The 24,206-nt window shown below is 56.6% G+C and overlaps 1 protein-coding gene across 1 annotated transcript; it reads right to left on the reverse strand.

Annotated features, from left to right (window-relative positions):
* On the reverse strand, positions 1–23,974 carry LOC120393390 (calcium-binding protein 4-like). Its single transcript, XM_039517889.1, has 4 exons — positions 23,937–23,974; positions 1,335–1,518; positions 1,058–1,199; positions 1–29 (listed from the first exon to the last, which is right to left on the reverse strand). The coding sequence occupies exons 1-4, from the start codon at positions 23,972–23,974 to the stop codon at positions 1–3; spliced, it is 393 nt and encodes a 130-aa protein (XP_039373823.1).
* Positions 23,975–24,206: the final 232 nt, after the last annotated feature.

Genomic DNA, 24,206 nt, shown 5'->3' on the forward strand with positions numbered 1-24,206 from the left:
TTAGCGGGAGGACAACATCATCACAAACTCTGAGAGAGACATAACGTGGGATCTGGAGTGAGCGAATACCAGTGCCTCCCTCTGCACATCCGGCACAACACAGCCTGACTGCACTGTCCTGTGCTGCCCCCCACTGCATCCCACTTCTCCACCCCCTGGACTGTACCCCCAGCCACGGCTCCCTCTACCAGGCTTCAGGATGCTGCAGCCCACCCCAAGCAAGTGGAGCTTCCGCAGCAGGGGGCAAGGGGCTGCAGGGGGGCTGTGGAGAGCAGGGCGAGGGCTTGGAGCAGCCAAAGGGCAGGAATCATGTCCCCGGGAGGCAGGATGCTGGGGGGAGATTGTCCCCTCCACCCCCCAGCCATCACTGCCCCTCCTCTCATCTGCCCCTCCCCAGTCCTAGCTCTGGCTCCCTCCTCTGCTCCAGCCAATCCCACAGCAGGTAGCTCTGCCCCAGGCACCACCCACCCCACCCCTGTGAAAAAACAGCCCTCCTGGGGCTGCAGAAAGTGGGGCTGAGCCTCACCTTGTTCTGGAGGGGGTGGGGGGGTGGCTCTTTAGCCCAGGGCCCTAGACCCTATAGCTCTGGGTTAAGGGCCCAGCACACAACTAAACACAAGAGGGAGAGCACAGACAGGACTGGGGGCGGGGGGTTGTCATGGGAAGACACTGGCAGGGAGCTGGGCTGGCTCTACCACTTTTGCCACCCCCAGCAAAAAAAAGCTGCTCGGACTGCCGAAGCAAAAAAAAACAAAACAAAAAAAAAAACACCACTCGAACTGTGCCACCTCAAGAATGGACAGAATGCCGCCCCAGGCATGTGCTTCCTCCGCTGGTGCCTTGAGCCAGCCCTGGCAGGGAGAGAAGGGGGGAGGTCTCTGCAAGGATGAGTCCTTGCTGCGGGGGCAGAGGAGGTATCCCCAAGAATCAGTGTGGAGGGAGGTGGGGGGGTCTCTGGCACCAGTGGGTGGGAGGCAGGTTCCCAAAGGCCAGTGCAGTCAGTGGGGGGAGGGGAGTCCCTGGAGTCAATGTGTGGGGGCTGCAGAGCATCTCTCACCGTCAAAGTCCACATGGCCGTCCCCATTGAGGTTAACATCGCGCAGGATCTCCTCCAGCAGCGGGATCTGCTCCCCCAGCAGGGCCAGGAGGGCGTCCTTCAGCTCTGTGCTGCTGATCTCCCCGTCCCCGTTCCTGTCCAACTGGGGGGCAGGGGGGGGGAGGAAGAGAATGGGGTGAGTGTGGAATGGCCCGGCTGGATGGGTGCCAGCCACATCCTCGCCCTGCTCCCCCTCCCCCCTGAGCCCATGTTCCCCCTTCTTCCTACACCCCCATACCTCACGGAAGGCAATCTTGAGCTCACGCACCCCCACCATGTGGGCTGTCTCCTCACGCAGCTTCGGCCCCATCATCTCCACAAAGTCCTCAAAGTCCACATGCCCACCCACTGCGGGAGAGACACGGAGATCAGTGCCCAGCCCCCACAATGGAAGTCGAGTGAGGGGAGGGGGGTCTCTGGTGCTGGAGCAGGTCCCATGGGGGTAGCAGTGTGAGGGGAGGGGGGTGCCCAAGGTGAGTGCCTGGGCTCCCAACCATGCTTCTTTTTCCCCAGAGGTAAACCAGGCTCCCCCCTTTACACTGGGCTTCAGCCCCTCCCTTTGCAGTTTGCACTCGCCGGATGCTGTAGCTTGCACATAATCATGAGTGAGATCGGCTGCTTCTTTGATAGAATCCAGAGGCTTATCCCAAATGGCTTGCCTGATCTCCTCAGAACAACATGCTCAGGAACTGTTCCTGGGTGAAGAGGTCAAACAACTGGTCCTAATTCTCTGCCCCTGTCCCCTTGGCCCATTTTCTCATCAAATCCCACTATTTATACACACATTCCCTATAACTCATCTTGTCATTTGTTCTGAGGCCTCACCATTTCATCTAAATGCTTCAGGAGTAATTCACATCCTTTGCAATGCACCTTTTTAAATTCATCATATTTCAAAGCTTGGTCAATTGGCATCTCATTAAATACATCCAATGCTTTACCGGAGAGCTTAGTAATCAACATTGCGTTGTTCTTCTGCTCTGGACCTTTATGGACTTCACAGAGCCTTTTGAAAGTAGTAAGGAATTCCTTAATACGGTCTACTCCTCTGTATGCAGGGCACAGCTTATCCCAGCTGGGTATCCCTTGGGGAGAGAGAGCACCTGTGGGTTGGGGGAATCTGTCCACGCCTTTCCTGCTCTTTCAGCTCCATTGCTCATTGGTGGGCAGCCGCTTCCAGTTCCAGGGCCCACTGATGTGCTTCTTTGGCTCTTCGCTCCACTTCCCATTTTGGGTATTCACACTTGCTCTCTCATTGTTCAGCTTCCCATTCTGGTGTCCTCGTGCTGCTTGCTCAGCATCTCTTGTCAGAGCTTCTTCCTCCTTTTCCAGGCTAGCCAGCTCTTCTTTGCCGTTGTTTCACTGTCACTCATTTGAAACTTCCTTTGTTCTATTTCCACACCCAAAATAAACAGAAAATAATCAAACTGTAACCATTCTTTGATTTGTACTTGGGCATCACTTACAACTATTTTTCAAAAAAAATGGCCAAACAGACCAATGGTCCATCTAGCCCAGTATCCTGTCTGCCAACAGAGGCCAATGCCAGGTGCCCTGGAGGGAATGAACAGAACAGGGCAATTATCCAGTGAGCCATCCCCTGTCATCCAGTCCCAGCTTTTGGCAGTCAGAGGCTAGGGACACCCAGCGCATTGGGTTGCACCTTTGCCCATCCTGGCTAATAGCCATTGATGGACCTATCCTCCATGAACTTATCTAGTTCTTTTTTGAACCCTAGTATAGTTTGGCCTTCACAACATCCTCTGGCAAAGAGTTCCACAGGTTGATTGTGCATTGTGTGCAGAAATACTTTCTTTTGTTTGTTCTAAACCTGCTGCCTCAGTTTTGGGGTGGAATGACCAGAACTGCACACAGTAGTCAAGATGTGGGCACACCATGGATTTTACCAGTGCTTGAAGTACAAACCCCAGTCAGATAGCAAGCTGTGTGTGTAAATCTTGTTTGACTACACCAGTGTGATGCTTGGGGGTTCAACCCAGATCAGTAAGGGGTTTTGTCACCGCCTGCCCTATAACCCTGTTGTGCAGCTTTGAATAAGAGCCCTAACACCAGCAATGGGTATTACCAGGGCCTCCGGCACATCATCTCCCAGGGCCCTCTTCCCCACAGCACTCTCCCTTATGGAGTTCAGGGGGTGGGGCCCTGGAACAAGGAGGGGGCGGGATTTCTCTTAGGACCCACATCCCCAGACTGGTGATTAATGAGGTGCAGGAGCAGATTTACCATGAAACATGGGGCCACCAGTGACAGGGGGGCTCCCAAAATGCAGGACAAATCTCATCTGACAACCTGCCCCCAAGTCCCAGCCAGCAGCGCAGCAAGGTTCAGGCAGGCAGGCTGCCTGCATGCCACTCCTGGAAGTGGCCAGTTGCTGGCATGTCTCTGCACGCCCCTGGTCGGGGGAGGTGGCTCTGTGCGCTGCCCCTGTGCCAGGCAGCAGATGGAGACCCACTGCCCCCCTCTTCCCAAGAGGCATGCAGAGACATGCCAGTAGCAGGGCTAAGGCAGCTCACTGCCCGCTCTGCCTTCCTCCCTCCCTCCACGCTGCGCCACTCCCAGAAACTGCCGGCATGTCCCTGCGACTCCTGGGGGGGGCGTGTCTTCACACGCTGCCCCCGCCCCAAGTGCCAGCTCCGCAGCTCCCATTGGCCAGGAACTGTGGCCAATGGGAGATGCAGGGGCAGTGCCTGCAGGCAACAGCACGTGGCAACCCCCGGCCCCTTCTTTCTAGGAGTCGCTGCCAGAGGGGTGTGTGTGCTGGTCACTTTGGGAGCCACGCAGCCTGAGGTAAGCGCCATCCCCTTGCCCCCTCCCACACCCCAACCCCCTGCCCCAGCCCAGATCCCCACCCAGCACCCAAACTTCCTCCCAGGGCCTGACCCCTCACTCCTCTTGCATCCAAATCCCCTGCCCCAGCCTAGAGCTCACACTCTTCACCCCCTTCCACACCCTAACTCCCTACCCCAGCCCAGAACCCCACCCAGCACCCAAACTCCCTCCCAGAGCCTGACCCCCAAACCCAACCCTCTACCCCAGCCCAGAGCCCCACCCAGCACCCAAACTCCCTCCCAGAGCCTGACCCCCACATTCCCTACTGAACCCCAACCCCCTGCCCCAATCAAGATACCTCACTTTATTTTCATTTACTTCCCATTACTTATAATTGTGGAAGTAGGGAAAGAATTAACAAGGATTTGAAGGGGATTTTAATGCATGTCAGTCAGTTAGCAAGAGTCAGGCCACACTGTAACCCTAATGACGTGAGACTTGCAGAAGCGAGGATGGTGTGAGGCGAGAGGGAAAGAACTGTGTAAAAAGTTATTACGACCTTGCAACTGATAACCAAATATGCAGACTGGCGTTTCCTAGAAGTGAGAAAAATAAGATAGCAGGATGGCTTATGTATAAACAAAATGCAGCTGTTGCTCATTATTGTCTGTATTATTGCTTGTTATTGTCTGTAACAAAGGTATAAATGCTTGCTGTAATTGTTTACCTGTTGAGAGACCTGTCCGGGACTGGGGCGACCCTGTGTCCTAGGGCACTCTCTCCCTCCATTGTAATTACTGGAGAAATAATAAAGTATTTGATTTTGCTGCACCCAAAGAAAAAGCGAGAACTGAGTTTTTCTCCGACATAATATAGGAGGATGAAGAAAAAAAGAATGAAAAACTGGGGAGGGGGGAGATAAAAGAGAATGTTCTTTTTCTTGGCTTGTTCCTGAGGGGTCCCCCAAAAATGAAGCTGTGCATAAGGCCCCACTAACTCTAAATCCGCCACTGATGAGGTGACACTCAGATGCAGCAAGGATGGGGCTGGGGGTGCTGGAGTACAGTGAGGTTCAGAGATCCTTATATATCCCATTGCTCCCCTCACCCCAGAGGAGACCCCAGAACTTGCCCTCTCCAGGGCCCATCCTCCCCTCTGCCTCGGCTGTCCTAGGAGACCAGCTAGTGGTTGCTGTGGTGGTGAGTTCTCATCCTCCCCTCCAGGGACCACACACCCAAAGCCCTGCACCCTCATGCCCAGGCTTGCTCTGCCCTGGCATCCTGTCCAGACCTCCCTGGGCGATGGGGCCAGCCCTGCAAGAGCCTCTCAGCTAGGGTAACTGTGCCCTTGGGGTTATGGCACTAGACTGGGCCTCAGGAGGCCTGGGTTCAAGCCCAGCTCAGCCAAAAACTCCCTGTGGGACCTTGGGCAGGTTCCTGTATCTCTCTAGGCCTCAGTTCTCCAGGTGCACGGGGGAGCCAGGGTTGCCATGGGTATGGGTAGTAGCACACTAGATCAGTGGTTCTCAAACTATTTACCATGGGGCCCACATATGCAGCTCCCTAGGTGTTATGTGGGCCACTCCCACACAACATATATACTACCTGTATGGCTGTGAGGATGTCACATGGGCTGTGGCTGTGTGCTGATTGGGCCACAAGCAGCCTGCGGGTTAAGAACCACTGCACTAGATACTACTATCAGCCTGGCCCTTCCAGTAGGGTAGGGCTCAGCCCAGCACTGCATATTGCACGTGGGTTCTAGCCAGCCTTGCAGTCTGCTCTGCTCTCATCATGCCCATGGATTCCTGGCTGGAGGCCCCAGAGGATTCTGGATCTGTGCTTATGGAATCCCTTACTCTGCAGATGCCAGATAAGGAGCTGCTTCTGTCACCTTACTATCTCGTGTGGCAGCTACCCTCTCTCCTGAGCTTAGCATATTCCCCTCTGAGCTACAGTGATAAGGGGAAACCACTAACAGATAGGGCCAGGGTGTTGTGGGGCTGCTTCCTCTTGCACATCTGATAAACCCCACTGGCACTTGTTCTAGGTGGCTGATAAGCTGATCACTGCCCCGGTGATCTGGCCTTAACAGATCTTGGCTTTTTCTGTTGAGCTGAATTTTTGACTGGGATAGGAGATGCCAGATAGGCTGGCTAGGGAGGGGGCCCAGGGGAGCCAACTCAGGTCACTCAGTTAGGGTGAACTGCAAAGAATGGTGCAGACAATCCCCAAAGCTGGTGGATATTCCAATACTTAGATTTACCAAACCAGCCCAAAACAGCTTCTATAATCTCACTGGTTACCCAGAAGCCAACAACATAGTTCCCTTAAATTAACCCAGCCTCAGGCCTCCACCTAGATACCCAAGTCAGATATGATGAGGATTTCTGAAAATCTTATACGTCATATAAAAAAAGCTCTACCAATCCCAAAGGATCGGACACATTACCTTCCAGGTTAATGAATATTCCAGATCTTACCCAAATACACACTTACAGCCAATTCTAATTAACTAAACTAAAATTTATTAAAAAAAGAAAAGAGAATGGTTAAAAGATCAGTATACATACAGACATGAGTACAATTCTTGAGATTCTGATTCATAGCAGAGATGACGAGCTTTGTAGCTGCAAAGAGTTTTTTTCAGAATTAGTCCGTAGGTTATAGTCCAATGTTTATAGTCAGGATGGTCCAGTCAGGACTGGGATCTCAGTCCTTGGGATTGGTAGAACTTTTTTACATGATGAATAAGATTTTCAGTAATCATCATCATATTTGACTTAGTTCTGTCTCATTATCTATTTCTTTCTTAACAGTTCCTAACAATCTGTTAGCTTTTTTTGATTACTGCTGAATGGCTTGATGGCTTGGGTGGTGTCAGCATCTACCCAGCCAAGGTCAGAGAAAAGCTGTAACCTTGGGAGTTTAATACAAGCCTGGAGTGGTCAGTGTTAATTTTTTGAATCCTTGCGGGCCCCCACCTTCTGCACTCAGAATGCCAGAGTGGGGAATCAGCCTTGACACCCCTCTTCCTCAGCAACAGTGAGCTTTTCTGGCAATGAGACCATGTGTCAGCGCCCAGACTGTCTGCTCTCCTGGCAAACTCCTCAAGAGGCTGCCAGTCCAAACCTTGCCTTGCTAGTAACAATCAGTCCACCCCAGTTCCTGCGTTCCCCAGGGATGTCTCCCTGCAGCGTCCAGTCCCTCTTGCAGGACACTCACTGAAACCGCTATGTTTTCTGCCTGTAGAGAGACAGAGCACACATCAGCCTCATAGGTTAGCTGGGGACTCACACCTACATTGGTACAACAACCCTGAGATGGTTTATGGGAAAATGAAGATTAAGTTAAAGAGCAGAGGGTTAAGTCAGGGGTTCCCACTCTGTGGGATGTGACACAGTCCTGGGAGGTCTGCCGGCAAGGGTGGATATGGGGAATGAGGCATGTAGGGGCATTGCCCCTCCTCCAAACTACCATGGCCCTTCAGCACAGCTCCAGGGCACACAGCCCTCTCCACCTGCCCTGCCTGACAGAGCCTGCCTGGAGACCATGTGTTGGGGGAGTTTGAGGGGAACGGCCTGGAAGAAAGGGATTTTACAGGGTGGGAAGCTGGGGTCGGGGGAGCAGCAGAGGTGCAGCTGGAAAGTTTCCTCCTCCCTTCCTCAGCATCTGGCTTGCAGGCAGAAGTGCCAGTAAGTGAGCCGCAGGGAGAGAGGGCCCATATCTGCCAATAGAATCATAGAATATCAGAGTTGGAAGGGACCTCAGGAGGTCATCTAGTCCAACCCCCTGCTCAAAGCAGGACCAATCCCCAGACAGATTTTTGCCCCACTCCCTAAATGGCGCCCTCAGGGATTGAACTCACAACCCTGGGTTTAGCAGGCCAATGCTCAAACCACTGAGCTATCCCTCCCCACAGTGGAGGGAAGGGCAGCATGAGGCAGCCAGCTTCAGCAGTGTCATTGAGCATGCTCAGTCCATGTGAGCATGCTCAGTATAAGCCAAGCAGCAAATGTGGTGGGGGGGAACGTGACCCCACATGCCCCCACATGTATCACCTTGCCTATTGCAGTTGTACCAGTGGATGTCAGGGAAATAATTTGGGGAGCCCTGCTTTTAGTGATACTACGCAAGAGAAAAAGACAGGGCATGGGGACCAAAAAAAAAATAAAAACCCCAAACAAACCCGCTTCCTAAGGTCCAAACCTTTGTTTTGGCCAGTCACAATCTTTGTCTAAGCAGTTTTCTTACTCACACCAGGTTGCCAGCATCTGTAGCCCCACAAGCTAATGGCTCCAACTTTCACAGGCTCTGAAGACACTTTACCCTATGCCCTGAAGTGATGGATAACTAGGGGGTCTCTCCCCTTCTTTTTCTAGTCCAGTAAACATTTTACAAGTATTCTTTGGAGGGTTTTCTCCCCTGTGTGTGTGTCTTCCTATGGATTTCCCATCCCCCTGCTGCCTCATATATAATTGGTGTCAAGTATCAGAGGGGTAGCCGTGTTAGTCTGGATCTGTAAAAGCAACAAAGAATCCTGTGGCACCTTATAGACTAACAGACATTCTGCAGCATGAGCTTTCGTGGGTGAATACCCACTTCTTCAGATGCAAGTGGTGGAAATTTCCAGGGGCAGGTTTATATATGCAAGCAAGAAGCAGGCTAGAGATAACGAGGTTAGTTCAATCAGGGAGGATGAGGCCCTGTTCTAGCAGTTGAGGTGTGAAAACCAAGGGAGGAGAAACTGGTTCTGTAATTGGCAAGCCATTCACAGTCTTTGTTTAATCCTGAGCTGATGGTGTCAAATTTGCAGATGAACTGGAGCTCAGCAGTTTCTCTTTGAAGTCTGGTCCTGAAGTTTTTTTGCTGCAGGATGGCCACCTTAAGATCTGCTATTGTGTGGCCAGGGAGGTTGAAGTGTTCTCCTACAGGTTTTTGTATATTGCCATTCCTAATATCTGATTTGTGTCCATTTATCCTTTTCCTTAGAGACTGTCCAGTTTGGCCGATGTACATAGCGGAGGGGCATTGCTGGCATATGATGGCATATATTACATTGGTGGACGTGCAGGTGAATGAACCGGTGATGGTGTGGCTGATCTGGTTAGGTCCTGTGATGGTGTTACTGGTGTAGATATGTGGGCAGAGTTGGCATCGAGGTTTGTTGCATGGGTTGGTTCCTGAGCTAGAGTTACTATGGTGCGGTGTGCAGTTACTGGTGAGAATATGCTTCAGGTTGGCAGGTTGTCTGTGGGCGAGGACTGGCCTGCCACCCAAGGCCTGTGAAAGTGTGGGATCATTCTCCAGGATGGGTTGTAGATCCCTGATGATGCGCTGGAGGGGTTTTAGCTGGGGACTGTATGTGATGGCCAGTGGAGTCCTGTTGGTTTCTTTCTTGGGTTTGTCTTGCAGTAGGAGGCTTCTGGGTACACGTCTGGCTCTGTTGATCTGTCTCCTTATTTCCTCGTGCGGGTACTGTAGTTTTGAGAATGCTTGGTGGAGATTTTGTAGGTGTTGGTCTCGGTCTGTGGGGTTAGAGCAGATGCGGTTGTACCTCAGTGCTTGGCTGTAGACAATGGATCTTGTGGTGTGCCCGGGATGGAAGCTGGAGGCATGAAGGTAGGCCTACCGACCGCTATGCCTCGATGCCAACTCTGCCCACATATCTACACCCATCTTTGTCATGTGGCTTGTGCATCCTTTGCCCCAGACACAAGCTAACTGCATTTAGGAATGGAAAAGTGTTTGCAGTTCCCTGTTCACAGGCATGTCCCCAGGGGCGGCTCTAGGAATTGTCGTGCCCCAAGCAGGGTGGCGTGCCACAGGGGGCGCTCTGGTGGTCGCCGGTCCCGCGGCTCCAGTGGACCTCCCGCAGACGTGCCTGCGGAGGGTCCGCTGGTCCCGTGGCTCCGGTGGACCTCCCGCAGGCACGTCTGCGGGAGGTCCACCGGAGCCGCGGGACCAGTGGACCCTCTGCAGGCATGCAGGCGGGAGGTCCACCGGAGCCGCCTGCCCCCTCCCACGGCACGCTGCCCCAAGCACACGCTTGGCGCACTGGGGTCTGAAGCCAGCCCTGCATGTCCCTACATGTTCTGCTGACTCATAGGCTTGATAGGACATCCAGTGGGCTGGATAGTGCTGATGCTAATCTGTCTGGGAGTGTCACCCAGATACACAGCACAAGTTTGAGATATCACATATTTGCAGTCATGATACAAAGATGATATATATTGTGACAAAGTTCCTCCTCTACCTTGGTGGGTCCTGCGCTTTTTGGCAGATTTGCTCACCTCAGAGATTTACCCTGTGGATCAGGAAACAGGCTAGAGACCTTCCCCTCTGGTAGAAACCACAGTCCAGGTCAATTCCTCCTGTGTTTGAGGTTGGAAGGCACCTGGGCCCACCCTCTACTCCAGGTTCCAGCCCAGGGTCCTGTAGACTGCAGCTGTCTATAGTGCCTCCTGGTACAGTTGTACAACAGCTACAACTCCCTAGGCTACTTCCCTATAGCCTCCTCCCAACACCTTCTTTGTCCTCACCACTGGACCTTCCTCCTGATGTCAGATAACGCTTATACTTCTCAGTCCTCCAGCACTATGCCTACTCACTCTCAGCTTCTCATGCCTCTTACTCCCAGCTCCTCTCACACACACTTCCCCTCCCCTGACTCTGTTTGGCCTGATTGGAGTGAGCCCTTTTATTAGCATGAGAGGGGCCTTAATTAGAGTCAGGTGCTTACCAGCCTCACCTGACTCTTAGAGGGTTAATTGGAGTCAGGTGTTCTCATTAGCCTGGAGCAGCCCCTGCTCTGGTCACTCAGGGAACAGAAACCTCTTTCTCCAGTGGCCAGAAGATCTCACTTTGACTTCTCTGCTGTAGAGGGTAGGAGGGAGAGGGCTGCTGCTGCTGCTGTTCCTGCTGGGTGCTGGGCCCTCACTGCTGCTGCTGCTGCTCCAGCTGCTCCCCTGGCTGGGCTAGACACCACCATTCACCCCCTTTCTCTGCTATCTGCTTGCTGGCTGGCTAGTAGATTCCCCCCACCTCAGTTGCTGCTGTTACTCCACCTATGGCCCTTGGGGGGGGAGCTGCTGGCCTGCTCCCCAGAGGAGGGGAGTGAGGGACCCCAGCTCCAGCCCTTGTTGCTGAGGATGCCACCACCACCATCTTCTGAGCAGGGTCCCTCCTGCCTGGCCACCAGACCACCACCTGGAGCTGCTGTGTTTGCTACTAGGGAGCTGCTGGAGCCCCGAGGAGGAGAAGGACAGTGCTGCCTGCTGCTGGAGGACCACATAGAGACTCTGAAGACTCTGTGGAGAGGGCACTTGAGGACTGAGTATTTTTTGGACTGTGCTCTTGTGGTGGGGGTTTGGACTGTGTCTGTTCGGACACCAGGGGTGTGGCGTGGAGCCTGCCCCCGGTCCATCCGTGTCCCCCTTTGCCCCCACCACCATCGTTACCTTATCCACCACCCCCGCTGGCTGTTTTCTCTCTACCTCAATCTCCTGCCTCTGGGACTGAGCTGCTCACCTGGCTTGCCATGCCCACTTCCACCATTTGGGCCTGCAGCAGCAGCCAGCTACAATTGACTTTTTGCACAAGTGCCCGTGGGCGCACCCCCCACCCCAACCCCCTTGGCCTGGCCCCCTCTCCTTTGCCACATTTGTCTGCCCCGCCCATTTCCCTCTGCGGCCCTGATTGTCCTGCCCCAGCCCTGCAGCTACCCCGTGGTCCCTCTGCCCCATTCCGAGCTCAACTTCTCCCCTCCCGCGATTCCCCAGCCCTGATTAGCCCCTCTCCTCGTGCACCCATGCCCCCTCCCATGTGCTTGTGCCCTTCCCCCATTTGAGTTTGTCCTTGTTCACTGCACCCCCTATGCTGTCAGCCCCTCGGATCCCCTAGTGCAACTAGAGGAGCCGGAATTCCCCTCTGGGTCGGTGACCCCAGGGTCCTTGATTGCTCCCCATGCCCCTTTAGCCTTCCCTTTCTGGCACCCTCCTCCCCTGCCTGCAGCCTAGCGGGGAGGGGTGTTGTGTATTTGGTTGTCATGGTTTTTGTTGCTATGGCAACTGAGTTAGATTATTATGGGTTAGCTCAACCGGTTTCGACCTGGTGTGTCGACACTGTGGCAAAAAGGGACACATTGAGTATGCCTGTAAACAAAAGAAAAAGAGGCCACTGTTTGTGGTGAGAGGTGACTACCCAGCCTTAATGGGTAGGTCTTGGCTTGGGAAGATTCAACTGAACTGGGCAGAAGTGCACCGGATGACTAAAGAAGAAACCAGTCTAACCCCTATTCTAAGGAAACATGCTGCTGTTTTTGGAGATGATTTGGGAAGTATGAAGGGAATCACTGTGACATTGAACATTAAACCTGACAGTCCACCAAAATATCTGAAAGCCCGAACTGTGCCATATGCCATCAGGCCAAAAGTTGAAGCAGACCTGGAGCGCCTAGTCACCAATGGAGTCCTAATACCAGTTACCCATAGCTCATGGGCCACTCCTATCGTTCCAATTGTGAAGAAAGATGGCTCTCTCTGGATTTGCGGTGATTTTAAAGTCACTGTCAACCCAGTGTTGTGTGCAGAGCAATACCCGCTTCCCCGCATCGATGACCTCTTCGCAGCCCTGGCTGGGGGACAAAAGTTCAGTAAGATTGATCTGAGTCAAGCATATTTACAGATGCACGTCGATGAAAAGTCCCAAGAGCTGTTGACTATTGTGACTCATAAGGGGCTTTATCGATACTGTCGCCTACCCTTCGGAATAACATCTGCTCCCGCCCTGTTCCAGAGGGCTATGGACCAGATCTTGTGTGGCTTGTCAGGAGTTCAGTGCTATCTGGATGATATCCTGGTCACTGGAAGAAATGAAGAGGATCACTTAAAGAATTTAGAGGCTACCCTACAAAGACTGGAAGAGTATGGCCTACGAGTTCGCAAAGACAAGTGTGAATTCTTCAAGCCCTCTGTTGAATATTTGGGACACATCATTGATTCTGCAGGTCTTCATAAGGCCCCTGCAAAAGTTAAAGCTATTGTGGAGGCTCCCCCACCTCGAAATGTAAGCCAGCTGCGCTCGTTTCTAGGACTCCTGAACTATTATGGAAAGTTCATCTCACAGTTAGCCACACTGCTAAAACCACTTCATGAGCTCCTTGGGCAGAACAAGGCCTGGAAGTGGACTGAAGCCTGTGATGTTGCGTTTAACAAAGCTAAGGATGCACTGCTAAATTCTGAAGTTCTAACGCACTTTGATCCATCCTTACCACTGCAATTGGCCTGCGATGCCTCCCCTTATGGAGTGGGAGCAGTCGTGTCACATATTATGCCTTCAGGAGAAGAGAGACCTATTGCTTTTGCTTCACGCACTCTAAGCAAAGCAGAAACTAACTACGCCCAAATCGAACGTGAGGCATTAGGAATTGTTTTTGGAATTCGGAAGTTTCATCAGTACCTGTTTGGGCGAAAATTTACTCTTCTCACAGACCATCGACCTTTGACATCAATTTTTGGACCCTACACAGGCATTCCCCCATTAGCTGCTAGTCGTATGCAACGTTGGGCATTGTTACTTTCAGCACACACATATGAAATCAAATATCGGAAATCCACTCTGCATGGCAATGCAGATGGCCTCTCAAGGTTGCCTTTGCCGGTCAAACACCGAGATAGTGCCCAAAAGGAAATCTTCTACTTTGAACAGGTAGAGAATACACCCATCACTGCTACTCAGATAAAGAAGGCAACTCGCGTTGACCCAGTATTGTCCCACGTTATGGACCTGGTGATGCATGGAAAATCTCGACAAACCTCTCCGGTCTCATCCGACCTTGCTCCCTACATGTCCAAGCGGACGGAGTTATCGGTCCAATCTGGTTGTTTGTTGTGGGGGAGACGTGTCATTATTCCACCACCACTGAGATCACAGATGTTAGAACAGTTACATTCCGGTCACTGTGGAATAGTGCGCATGAAGGAAATTGCACGAAGCTATTTTTGGTGGCCTGGACTGGACAGCGCTATTGAAGAGAAGGCAAAAGCTTGTATGTCATGTCAGGGTGTGAGGAATGCACCCCAGTGGGCACCCCTACACCCATGGGACTGGCCTGAAAACCCGTGGCAACGTATTCACGTTGACTTTGCTGGCCCCCTTGAAGGAAGCATGTTCTTGGTGGCAATAGATGCCCATTCTAAATGGCCAGAACTCTCTATAATGCAGTCCACTTCAGCAGAGAGTACTATCCAAAAACTACGAGGACTCTTTAGTCGTTTTGGTCTGCCAGAACAACTTGTGAGCGACAACGGACCGCAGTTCGTTTCTCAGGAGTTTCAAAATTTTATGAAGGCAAATGGGATACACCACATCACGTCAGCACCATATCATCTGTCCACCAACGGATTAGCTGAAAGATTTGTGCAGACAATGAAAAACGCTTTGAAATCAGCAAGGGGACAACACTCCATTCAAAAGCGTCTGGATACCTTTTTACTTTCCTACAGAAACACACCTCATGCTACGACCCACGCATCTCCGGCCTTTCTAATGATGGGATGACAGCTGCGCACTTGCTTTGATCTGCTGAAACCTTCTGAACCCCGACAAATTGTGCAACATCAGCAGCAATATCAAGTCATCAGACGGGCACCCAGAGCAAAAGACCGAACCTTTAGCCCAGGACAGCCAGTTTTGGCTCGGAATTATACTTCCAGAGCTAAATGGGTTCCGGCCACAGTCATCACTCAAACAGGACCTGTTTCCTATACAGTCCGGACTGCAGAGAATCTTACCTGGCGGCGACATGTAGATCAGCTGTTGCCAGGTCATGCCAGTCCTCAGGACCCATCTGCAGGTGAGGGGTCTGACTTCACCTCTTCTGGTGAGGGACCGAATCACGAGTCACCTGTTTCTGACTGTTCTCCTCCATTACTGCCGGCGGCTGAGATACCCCTTTGCCCAGCACGAGCTGATACCACCTCCTCACCTGTTCGTGCTGCGGACCCTGAACCCCTAGTGCTTTCGGGTGCAATAACACCAGAAGTTCGCCGTAATCCACCTAGAGACAGAAGGCCTCCTCATCGGCTGGATCTTTAGCTAGGGCGAACCCACGGTTATGGGGCAAAATAATCCCCAGGGTTTAGCCGGGAATGGAGGCAGTCTACCCTCCTTCTCTAGTCTAGTGTGTGTTTTATTTAGGGGATGTTCTTATTGGGGGGGAGGAATATGTTGTGTATTTGGTTGTCATGGTTTTTGTTGCTATGGCAACTGAGTTAGATTATTATGGGTTAGCTCAACCGGTTTCGACCGGCTGAGTGAGCTCTCTGTGTCTGTAAATAAAATGGAGGTTTTGGTTAGCTGCCTGCTCTCTGGCTTCAAGTGATTGCTTCCTACGCCTCCTCTCCTTCCCCTCTCCTCGCTGTTTGTCACCCTCCCCGCTCTCGTTATGGCGGGGGACGCGGCGGGGGAGACCCCTCACGATGCTCCCACCGCCCCTCCTCCAGAAACCCCCATGTCCATTCCCCAAGCCTCTACCTCGACCGCTGCTGCCGGTCTACCTGCCACTGCCCCCGCTGGGGCACCGGCAACGGCAAGTACCAGGGAGACGTCCGCTGCTGCCACGTCCCTCGCCCCTTCTGATTCGGGGGGAGCCCCCCCAGCCGGTGGGAAAGGTCGGGGTGGGAAGAAGGGTAAGGGCCCCACTAAAAAGACCAAGCCCTCCATGGCGGGGACTACGCCCGCTGCCGCAGCCCCGCTACTGGCCACGGCATCCCTCCCCGCTGTTCCCTCTACCAGCTCCGCAGGTGTCCCTCCCCCAGCCTCCAGGGCGTATGCCCAGGTGGTGGCAGCCCCCCCGCCTGCTGCTGCTCCTCCGACTGCCACTTCCGGTTCCATCTATAGCTGCCGGGGCCCCTTCCCCACCTTGACCCGGAAGCACGGCATCCGTTGCCTCCTGGTGCCCGCCTCGCCCCACGTGGAGACCTATGTGCGGGTGTTGGTGAGGGTAGTGGGGCCCACAGCCATTGTGGCGGCCTCCAAAATGTACGGGAGGGTAGTCTTCTTCCTGGCTTTGGAGGCTGTCGCCCAGGAGGCGGTGGAGACGGGTCTGGCGGTGGGGGGCGTGTTCGTCCCTCTGGAGCCATTGGAAGAGCTGGGGGTCTGCTTGATCCTGACCTCCGTCCCTCCCTTCCTGCCCAATGCCGCCCTGCTGCCCGCCCTTTCCGCCCTGGGGCGCCTTATCTTCGTCATCAGCCCTCTCCCATTGGGCTGCAAGGACCCCGCCCTCCGTCACGTCCTCTTGTTCCGCCGGCAAGTGCAGCTTCAACTGCCGCCGGTGGCGCGTGATGGAGAGGCACTCGAGGGGTCTTTTCTGGTCCCCTACCAGGGAGCCCGCTACCGGGTGCATTACTCGACGGGGGAGGCGCAGTGCTACCTCTGCCGGGCGACAGGGTACGTCCGGAGGGACTGCCCCTTGGCCCAGCACAGAGGAGCGTCCGGGACCCCTGAGCCCCGGCAAGGCACCGGCCTTGTCACCACCAGTGCCCCTGGCTGCCCGGCACCTGAAGCTGCCCCTCCTTCTTCTCGGTCCACCGCTGTGGAGGAGGGTGTGGCAGAGATAACGCTGGGCGTGGGAGAGGGCCCGCCCCAGAGAGCCTCCTCCCTCGTTCCTGTTGCCCCTCCATTGCCTCCCCGAGTCTCTGACCCATCACCCTTGCCCCCAGACCCGACCCCTGTTAGCCAGCCCCCGGATGATGCCATGGAGCGCTGGTCCTTAGTGCAGGGGAAGTGGGGCAAGCGGAAGGTTCGGGACCTGTTACATCTTTCAGATTCAAAGACCCCCCAGAAGAGCAGGAAGGGGGGCACCGATGACAAGCCTTCCGCCTTGCTCCCTGACAACACCCGTTTTGTGGTGCCGGCTGGGGATGCCGTGGCAGCACCGGACGGTGACGCTGCCCCTCCTCTGGGGTCCCTTCCCGAGGAAGCTCCCGAGGGAGCCCCTCTTGCCCCCTTGCCATCCGAAGCCCCCGCGAGCGCTGAGGTGGGCGTCACTTTGGGTGTTGGCGGGGAGGGCCCCGGGGTGGCGGACGGCGATCTCCCCTCCATCTACGAAGAGATCGAGGCCCTGGGTCTGACCCCGGTTACGCAGGGGGAGGAGGACCCTTTGCTAGCGGGCCTCGATCTGAGCGACCTCACCTCAGTCCCCCTGTCCCTGGGTTCCCTTCTCCTGGCTGCTGCTTCTGCTCCCGCCTCTGAGGGTCCCCTGGGGTCTTCCATCAGCCCAGCTGCGGGTGGCACCCCGCTGACGGCCGCCGAGCCCACTGGGGTGACGGCCGGTGCCCCGCTGCCCGGACCCAAATCCCAAGGGGTGTCCCTCTTTGGTGTGGGACAACCGACCTCCTTCCCAGACGGGGACCCCATTGCTGACCTTCCATCTCCGGATGCCGTGGCTGCCGCACCTGCCCTGGTGGCTGAGCCCGGCATAGTTGAGGGTCCCCTTCTCACTCCCACGATCCCTGAGCCTGACCGAGAGGGGCCACCTTCCTGCGACCCGATTACTGGGGCTCAGGATCCTGCTTCTGCCCCTCTCCCCGATTCTCTTCCTGATCCCACCCCTACTCCTGACTCCTGCCCTATCCCTGATGTCGGCCCCGTCCTTGTCTCCTCCACCTCCCATGACGCCATTGCTGCCCCTGGGGTAACCCCCCAGGGAGCGGCCTTAGTTGTTTTTCCCTGCCCTGACCCATCAGGGGCTGCTGTTCTCCTTCCGCCGCCCCCTGTTGAACCGGGGAGCGGGGCGGGCCGCGTGGCGTCAGCCCATCGGACGCCACGTCAAGGGTCTGCCCCCTGCCTGCCCACCTCGGTGGGCCATGGGGCTGTGACGGGGGCCCCGCTGGGGGATGGTCATCGGTCCGTTACCCCGCCCCCCCCATGCACTGAGGGAGGAGCTGCGGGAGTTCCTTGAGGACGCCCGTGGCTCCCGTAACAAGGTCCAACTTGCACTCCAGCGGTGGGGGGATTTCCATCTGATCCTCCGGGCCGCGAGGGCCCTCATGGGGGAGGGTAAGAGGACCGGGAAGCAGGCCACCGCGGCCTACCGGCGGGTCCGCCTCTTCCGTAACTCTCTACTCACCTACGGGGTTGGTCACGGATTGCTGCGCAGCCCGACGGAGGCCGTGGGCATATCTGCCGGCGAGGATCCTCCCCAGCCCTCCTCATGGCGCCGATCATCTTTGCCACTTTAAACACCCGGGGCTGTAGGATGGGTCTCCGCAGGAGCCAGGTGCTCTCCTTCCTTCGGGATGGGAGGTACTCTGTGGTTTTCCTGCAGGAGACCCATATGGATCCGGCCGCTGAAGCTAGCTGGCGGCTGGAGTGGGGGGACAGGGTCTACTTTAGCCACCTCTCGGTTCGCTCAGCTGGAGTGACGACCCTGTTCTCCCCGACCTATGGCCCGAGGTGCTGGGGGTCGCCGAGGCTGTGCCAGGCCGCCTGCTGCACCTCCGGGTCCGCATGGAGGGGTTTGTGGTTAATCTCGTCAACGTCTACACCCCAACATCGGGCCTGGAGAGGTTGCGTTTTTATCAGCAGGCGTCCGCCTTCCTCGGCTCCCTGGATCCTCGTGAGTGCCTGGTCCTGGGCGGGGACTTAAACACCACCCTCGAGGAATGGGACCGCTCAGGGACCGAGCACTGCCCGGCCGCCGCAGACATCCTCCAGGAGATCGTCGAACGCCACTCCCTGGTGGACGTCTGGCGCGACCACCACCCGGACAATGTCTCGACGTTCACCTTCACCCGGGTGGAGGTCCATCGGTCACGCCACTCCCGGCTGGACCGCATTTACCTGTCATGTTTCCACCTTTCCCGAGCCCACTCCTCCAGCGTTCGGCCGGCCCCCTTTTCAGATCACCACCTTGCCACAGCGATGGCCTCTCTCTGCGCGGAGAGGCCGGGGCCGGCCTATTGGCACTTTAATAATAGTTTGCTGGAGGACGCGGGCTTCGTGGCGTCCTTCTGGGAGTTCTGGCTGGCCTGGCGAGGGCAGAGGCACGCCTTTCTCTCGGCGCGGCGGTGGTGGGACCTGGGGAAGGTACACGCCCGGCTCTTCTGCCGTGACTACACCTGGGGCGCCAGCCGACGGAGGGATGCGGCGATAGGGCAGTTGGAAAGGGAGGTCTTGGAGCTGGAGAGGCATCTGGCTGCCAGCCCCGAGGATCCATCCCTCTGCGGAGCGTACCGGGAGAAGCGGGAGGAGCTCCGGGCCCTCGAAGACCATCGAGCCCGGGGTGCCTTTGTTCGATCCCACATTCACCTCCTTCGGGAGATGGATCACGGCTCCCGCTTCTTCTATGCCCTGGAGAAAAGGAGGGGGGCCAAAAAGCACGTCACCTGCCTCCTGGCAGAGGACGGCACCCCCCTCACGGATCCGGCGGAGATGTGCGGGAGGGCCAGGGCCTTCTACGCGACTCTTTTCTCCCCGGATCCAACCGATCCTAACACTTGCAAAGTGCTCTGGGATGGACTCCCGATGGTCAGCGTGGGCGACCGGGACCGGCTAGAGCTGCCTCTCACTCTGGCTGAGTTCTCAGAAGCCCTCCGTCGCATGCCCACCAATAAATCTCCGGGCATGGACGGGCTGACCGTGGAGTTCTACCGCGTGTTCTGGGACGTCCTCGGCCCAGACCTAGTCACCGTCTGGGCCGAGTCTTTGCGGGGCGGAGTCCCCCCTCTCTCATGCAGGCAAGCCGTGCTCGCCTTATTGCCGAAGAGGGGGGACCTCCGCGACTTACGGAATTGGCGTCCCGTCTCGCTCCTCAGCACGGACTACAATATCGTTGCGAAAGCCATCTCGATGCGGCTAGGGTCCGTGCTGGCGGACGTGGTCCACCCGGACCAGAACTACACCGTCCCGGGCCGCACGATCTTTGATAACCTGTATCTGGTCCGGAACCTTCTGGAACTAGGGTGTAGGGATGGTCTGTCATTCGCCCTCTTGTCCCTGGATCAGGAGAAGGCGTCTCCTGATCACTCTGCGAGCCTTTGGCTTCAGACCCCAGTTTGTGGGTTTTCTCCAGGTGCTGTACACTTCCACGGAGTGTCTGGTCAGGCTCAACTGGACCCTGACCGGACCGGTCAGCTTCGGGCGAGGAGTACGGCAGGGGTGTCCCCTCTCGGGTCAGCTGCACGCTCTGGCAATCGAACCCTTCCTCTGTCTCCTCCGTCGGAGGCTGACGGGGTTGGTGCTCTGGGAGCCAGAGCTGCGGCTGGTCCTGTCGGTGTATGCCGACGATGTGCTCCTCGTGGTCCAGGACCCAGGCGACTTGGCGCGGGTGGAGGCTTGCCAGGCTATTTACTCGGTGGCCTCCTCCACCCGGGTCAACTGGGTAAAGAGCTCTGGCCTGGTGGTCAGGGACGGGTGGCAGGCGAGCTCCCTCCCACCCGCGCTTCAGGCCATCCGGTGGAGTGCGGGTCCATTGCTCTATCTCGGCATTTACCTTTCTGCCACGCATCCGTCTCCGCCGGAGAACTGGCATGGTTTAGAGGGCAGGGTGAGGGCGCGGCTCCGGAAATGGACAGGACTACTCCGGTGCCTCTCTCTCCGGGGGAGGGCGCTGGTGCTGAATCAACTAGTCCTGTCCATGCTCTGGTACCAGCTCAACACCCTGGTCCCGGCCCCGGATTTCCTGGCCAACCGCCGGATGGCAGTTCTGGAGTTCTTTTGGCCAGGGATGCACTGGGTCTCTGCAGGGGTCCTTCACCTGCCCCTGGAGGAGCGGGGACAGGGCCTGAAGTGCCTGCGCACTCAGGTCCACGTCTTCCGCCTCCAGGCCCTGCAGAGACTCCTGTATGGTGCTGGTAGTCCGGCATGGAGAGCACTGGCGCACGCCTTCCTCCACCGCTTCCGAGGGCTCCGATATGACCGGCAGCTCTTTTATCTCCATCCGAGAGGTCTTCCGCGAGACGTCTCCGGGCTGCCAGTCTTCTATCAAGACCTCCTCTGGACCTGGAAGCTCTTTTCAACGACCAGGTCCGTGGCGGCCACCGTGGGGGTCGGTCTTCTCGTGGAGCCTCTGCTACACAACCCCCAGCTCCGTGTGCAGGTGGCGGAGTCCCCCGCGGTGCGCCAGAGGCTGGTCTTGGCAGGAGTCACCAGGGTCGGAGACCTCCTGGACTACGACCAGGGAGACTGGCTGGATCCCCTGACGCTTGCTCAGCACATGGGGCTCTCCAGCCCTCATACCCCCCCGGCACGTACTTCAGGAGGTGAAGGCCACTTTACTGCCTGCTGCTCGGGTTTACCTCAACCGGGTCCTGCGAGAGGGCACGCCCCGCCCACCTTCCACCCTGGGCCCCGTAGACCTTTTTATCGGGCCCCTGCCCCGTGGACCCAATCGACCCCCTTGCCCTTTCACGGCGAGCCAGCTGCCCGATCTGCAGCCAGTTCTGTTCCAGACCGCACCAAGAAAACATCTGTACACGCTCGTGCTCCACACTCTTCACTACCTCACCCTTGCGTCCCGCCCCAATACAAAATGGTGGGACCTCCTGCCACCTCTCGAGGGTGAGGCCAGCTTGTATTCTGCCCTGGTCCCAAGGCCCGCCGGGGATGTCAGTTGGTGGCTCCTTCACGGGGCCGTAAGCATGGGCGTGTACTTGGCACGGTTTATCCCTGTCCCCAACACCTACCCCTTTTGTGGCATGAAGGAGACCCTGGCAAACGTTTATTTAGAGTGTGCCAGGTTGCAGCCCCTGTTCCGGCTCCTCTTGGATCTCCTATTGTTTTTGGTTGCACTTTTCCCCTCACCTGTTCATCTATGCACTCCCCATCCGTGGCCCCACAAAGTCGCGGCATCTCCTTATCAACCTCCTCTTGGCCTTGGCCATCTATAAAACCAGGGAGAGGAGGTTGGCCGATGGGATTTCCTGCGACTGTGGGGCCTCCGTCCGTTCACGCATCCGGGCAGAGTTCCTCTGGGCGGCATCCACTGGCTCCCTTGACGCCTTCGAGGAGCAGTGGGCGTTGTCTGGGGTTCTCTGCTTGGTGTCCCCATCAGGTTCCCTTCATTTAGCCCTATGACCTCACTCCCAATCCTGTTTTTTACATTGGTTGTCCCATGTACTTAGTATCCCAGACCTGTGGATCCTCCCCTTAGGCTGGGGGGAGGTCCTTTAGCAGTGGGCAGGCTTCGCCCGCCCACTTCCTGGATACTAATAGGACTCCTCTGCTGTAGAGGGAAGGAGGGAGAGGGCTGCTGCTGCTGTTCCTGCTGGGCACTGGGCCCTTGCTACTGCTGCTGCCCCAGACACCACCACCCACCCCCTTTCTTTGCTACCTGCTTGCTGGCTGGCTGGCTAGTGAACCCCACACACACACACCCTCGGTTGCTGCTGTTACTCCAACTGTAGACCCTTGGGGGGGAGCTGCTGGCCTGCTCCCCAGAGGAGGGGAGTGCAAGACCCCAGCTCCAGCCCTTGTTGTAGAGGATACCACCACCACCACCACCACCTGAGCGGGGTCCCTCCTGCCTGGCCACCAGATTGCCACCTGGAGCTGCTGTGTTTGCTGCTGGGGAGCTGCTGGAGCCCTGAGGAGGTGAAGAAGAGGATCGCCTGCTGCTGGGGGAACGCACAGAGGCTCTGAAGACCACCGTGGAGGGGGCTCTTAAGGACTGAGTATTTTTCGAACTGTGCTCTTGTGGTGGGGGTTTGGACTGTGTTTGTGAGGACACTGGAGGTGTGGTGTGGAGCCTGCCCCCAGTCCATCTGTGTCCCCCTTCGCCCCCACCACCATTGTTGCCCCCTCCATCACCCCCGCTGGCTGTTTTCCATCTGCCTCGACCTCCTGCCTCTGGGACTGAGCTGCTCGCCTGGCTTGCCGCACCCACTTCCACCGTTTGGGCCTGCAGCAGCAGCCAGCCTAACATTGACTTTTTGCACAAGTGTTTGTGGGCGCACCCCCTGGACTGACCCCCTCTTCTTTGCAACAGCCCCCCCCAACTTTATCCCGTGCTACCTCTCCCGTTTGCCCCTGCAGCCTTTGCCCCTCCCCAACCTCAGCTCCGGTTTGTTTGTCTGTCCCACCCATTTCCCTCTGCAGCCCTGACTGTCCTGCCCCAGCCCTGAAGCCAGCTCCTTGGTCCCTCCGCCCCATTCCCAGTTTGATTCTTTTTCTCCTACCCCGTGGTTCCCCCAGCCCTGATCAGCCCCTCCCCTCGTGCACCCATGCCCCCTCCCACGTGCTTGTGCCTCTCCCCTGTTTAAGTTTACCCTTGTTCACTGCACTCCCTTATGCCGTTATTGCCCCCAATCCCCTAGTGCAGCTAGAGGAGCCAGAATTCCCCTCTGAGTCGGTGACTGACACCCTCCCCCCACCAGTCCTTGATAGCTCCCCACGCCCATTTAGCCCTCCCGTTCTGGCGCCCTCCTCCCCTGCCTGCAGCCTAGCGGGGAGGGGTAGTTGCCTCCTCTCCCTCCCCTCCCATCACTGTTTGTCCCCCTCCCCGCTCTCATTATGGCGGGGGACACAGCGGGGGAGACTCCTCACGATGCTCCCACTGTCCCTCCTCCACCTGCCCCCACGTCCATTCCTCAAGCCTCTACATCAACTGCCGCTGCTGGTCCACCTGCTACGGCCCCCGCTGGGGCGCCGGCAGCGGCGAGTACCGGGGAGACCTCCGCTGCTGCCACGTCCCTCGCCCCTTCTGATTCGGGGGGAGGCCCCGTGGCCGGCGGGAAAGGTCAGGGAAGAAAGAAGGGGAAGGGCCCCACTAAAAAATCTGGGCCCTCCATGGCAGGGGCTACATCCACTGCCACAGCCCCACAACCGGCCGCGGCATCCCTCCCTGCTGCTCCCTCCACCAGCTCTGTGGGTGCCCCTCCCCCAGCCCCCAGGGCATATGCCAGGTGGCGTCAGCCCCCCTGCCTGCCGCTACTCCTCCGGTCACCACTTCCACTACCATTTATAGTGGCTGGGGCCCCTTCCCGACCTTGACCAGGAAGCACGGCATCTGTTGCCTCCTGGTACCCTCCTCGCCCCACGTGGAGACCTACATGTGGGCGCTGGCAAGGGTGGTGGGGCCCATGGCCATCGTGGCGGCCTCCAAAATGTACGGAAGGGTAGTCTTCTTCCTAGCATCAGAGGCCATCGCCCAGGAGGCGGTAGAGATGGGCCTGGCAGTGGGGGGCGTGTTCATCCTCCTGGAGCCGTTGGAAGAGCTGGGGGTCCGCTTAATCCTGACCTCCGTACCTCCCTTCCTGCCCAATGCCGCCCTACTGACTGCCCTCTCTACCCTGGGGCGCCCTATCTCTGTACTCAGCCCT

This window comes from Mauremys reevesii, unplaced genomic scaffold (genome assembly GCF_016161935.1).
Source record: "Mauremys reevesii isolate NIE-2019 unplaced genomic scaffold, ASM1616193v1 Contig2, whole genome shotgun sequence".
NCBI classification, from domain to species: domain Eukaryota; kingdom Metazoa; phylum Chordata; order Testudines; family Geoemydidae; genus Mauremys; species Mauremys reevesii.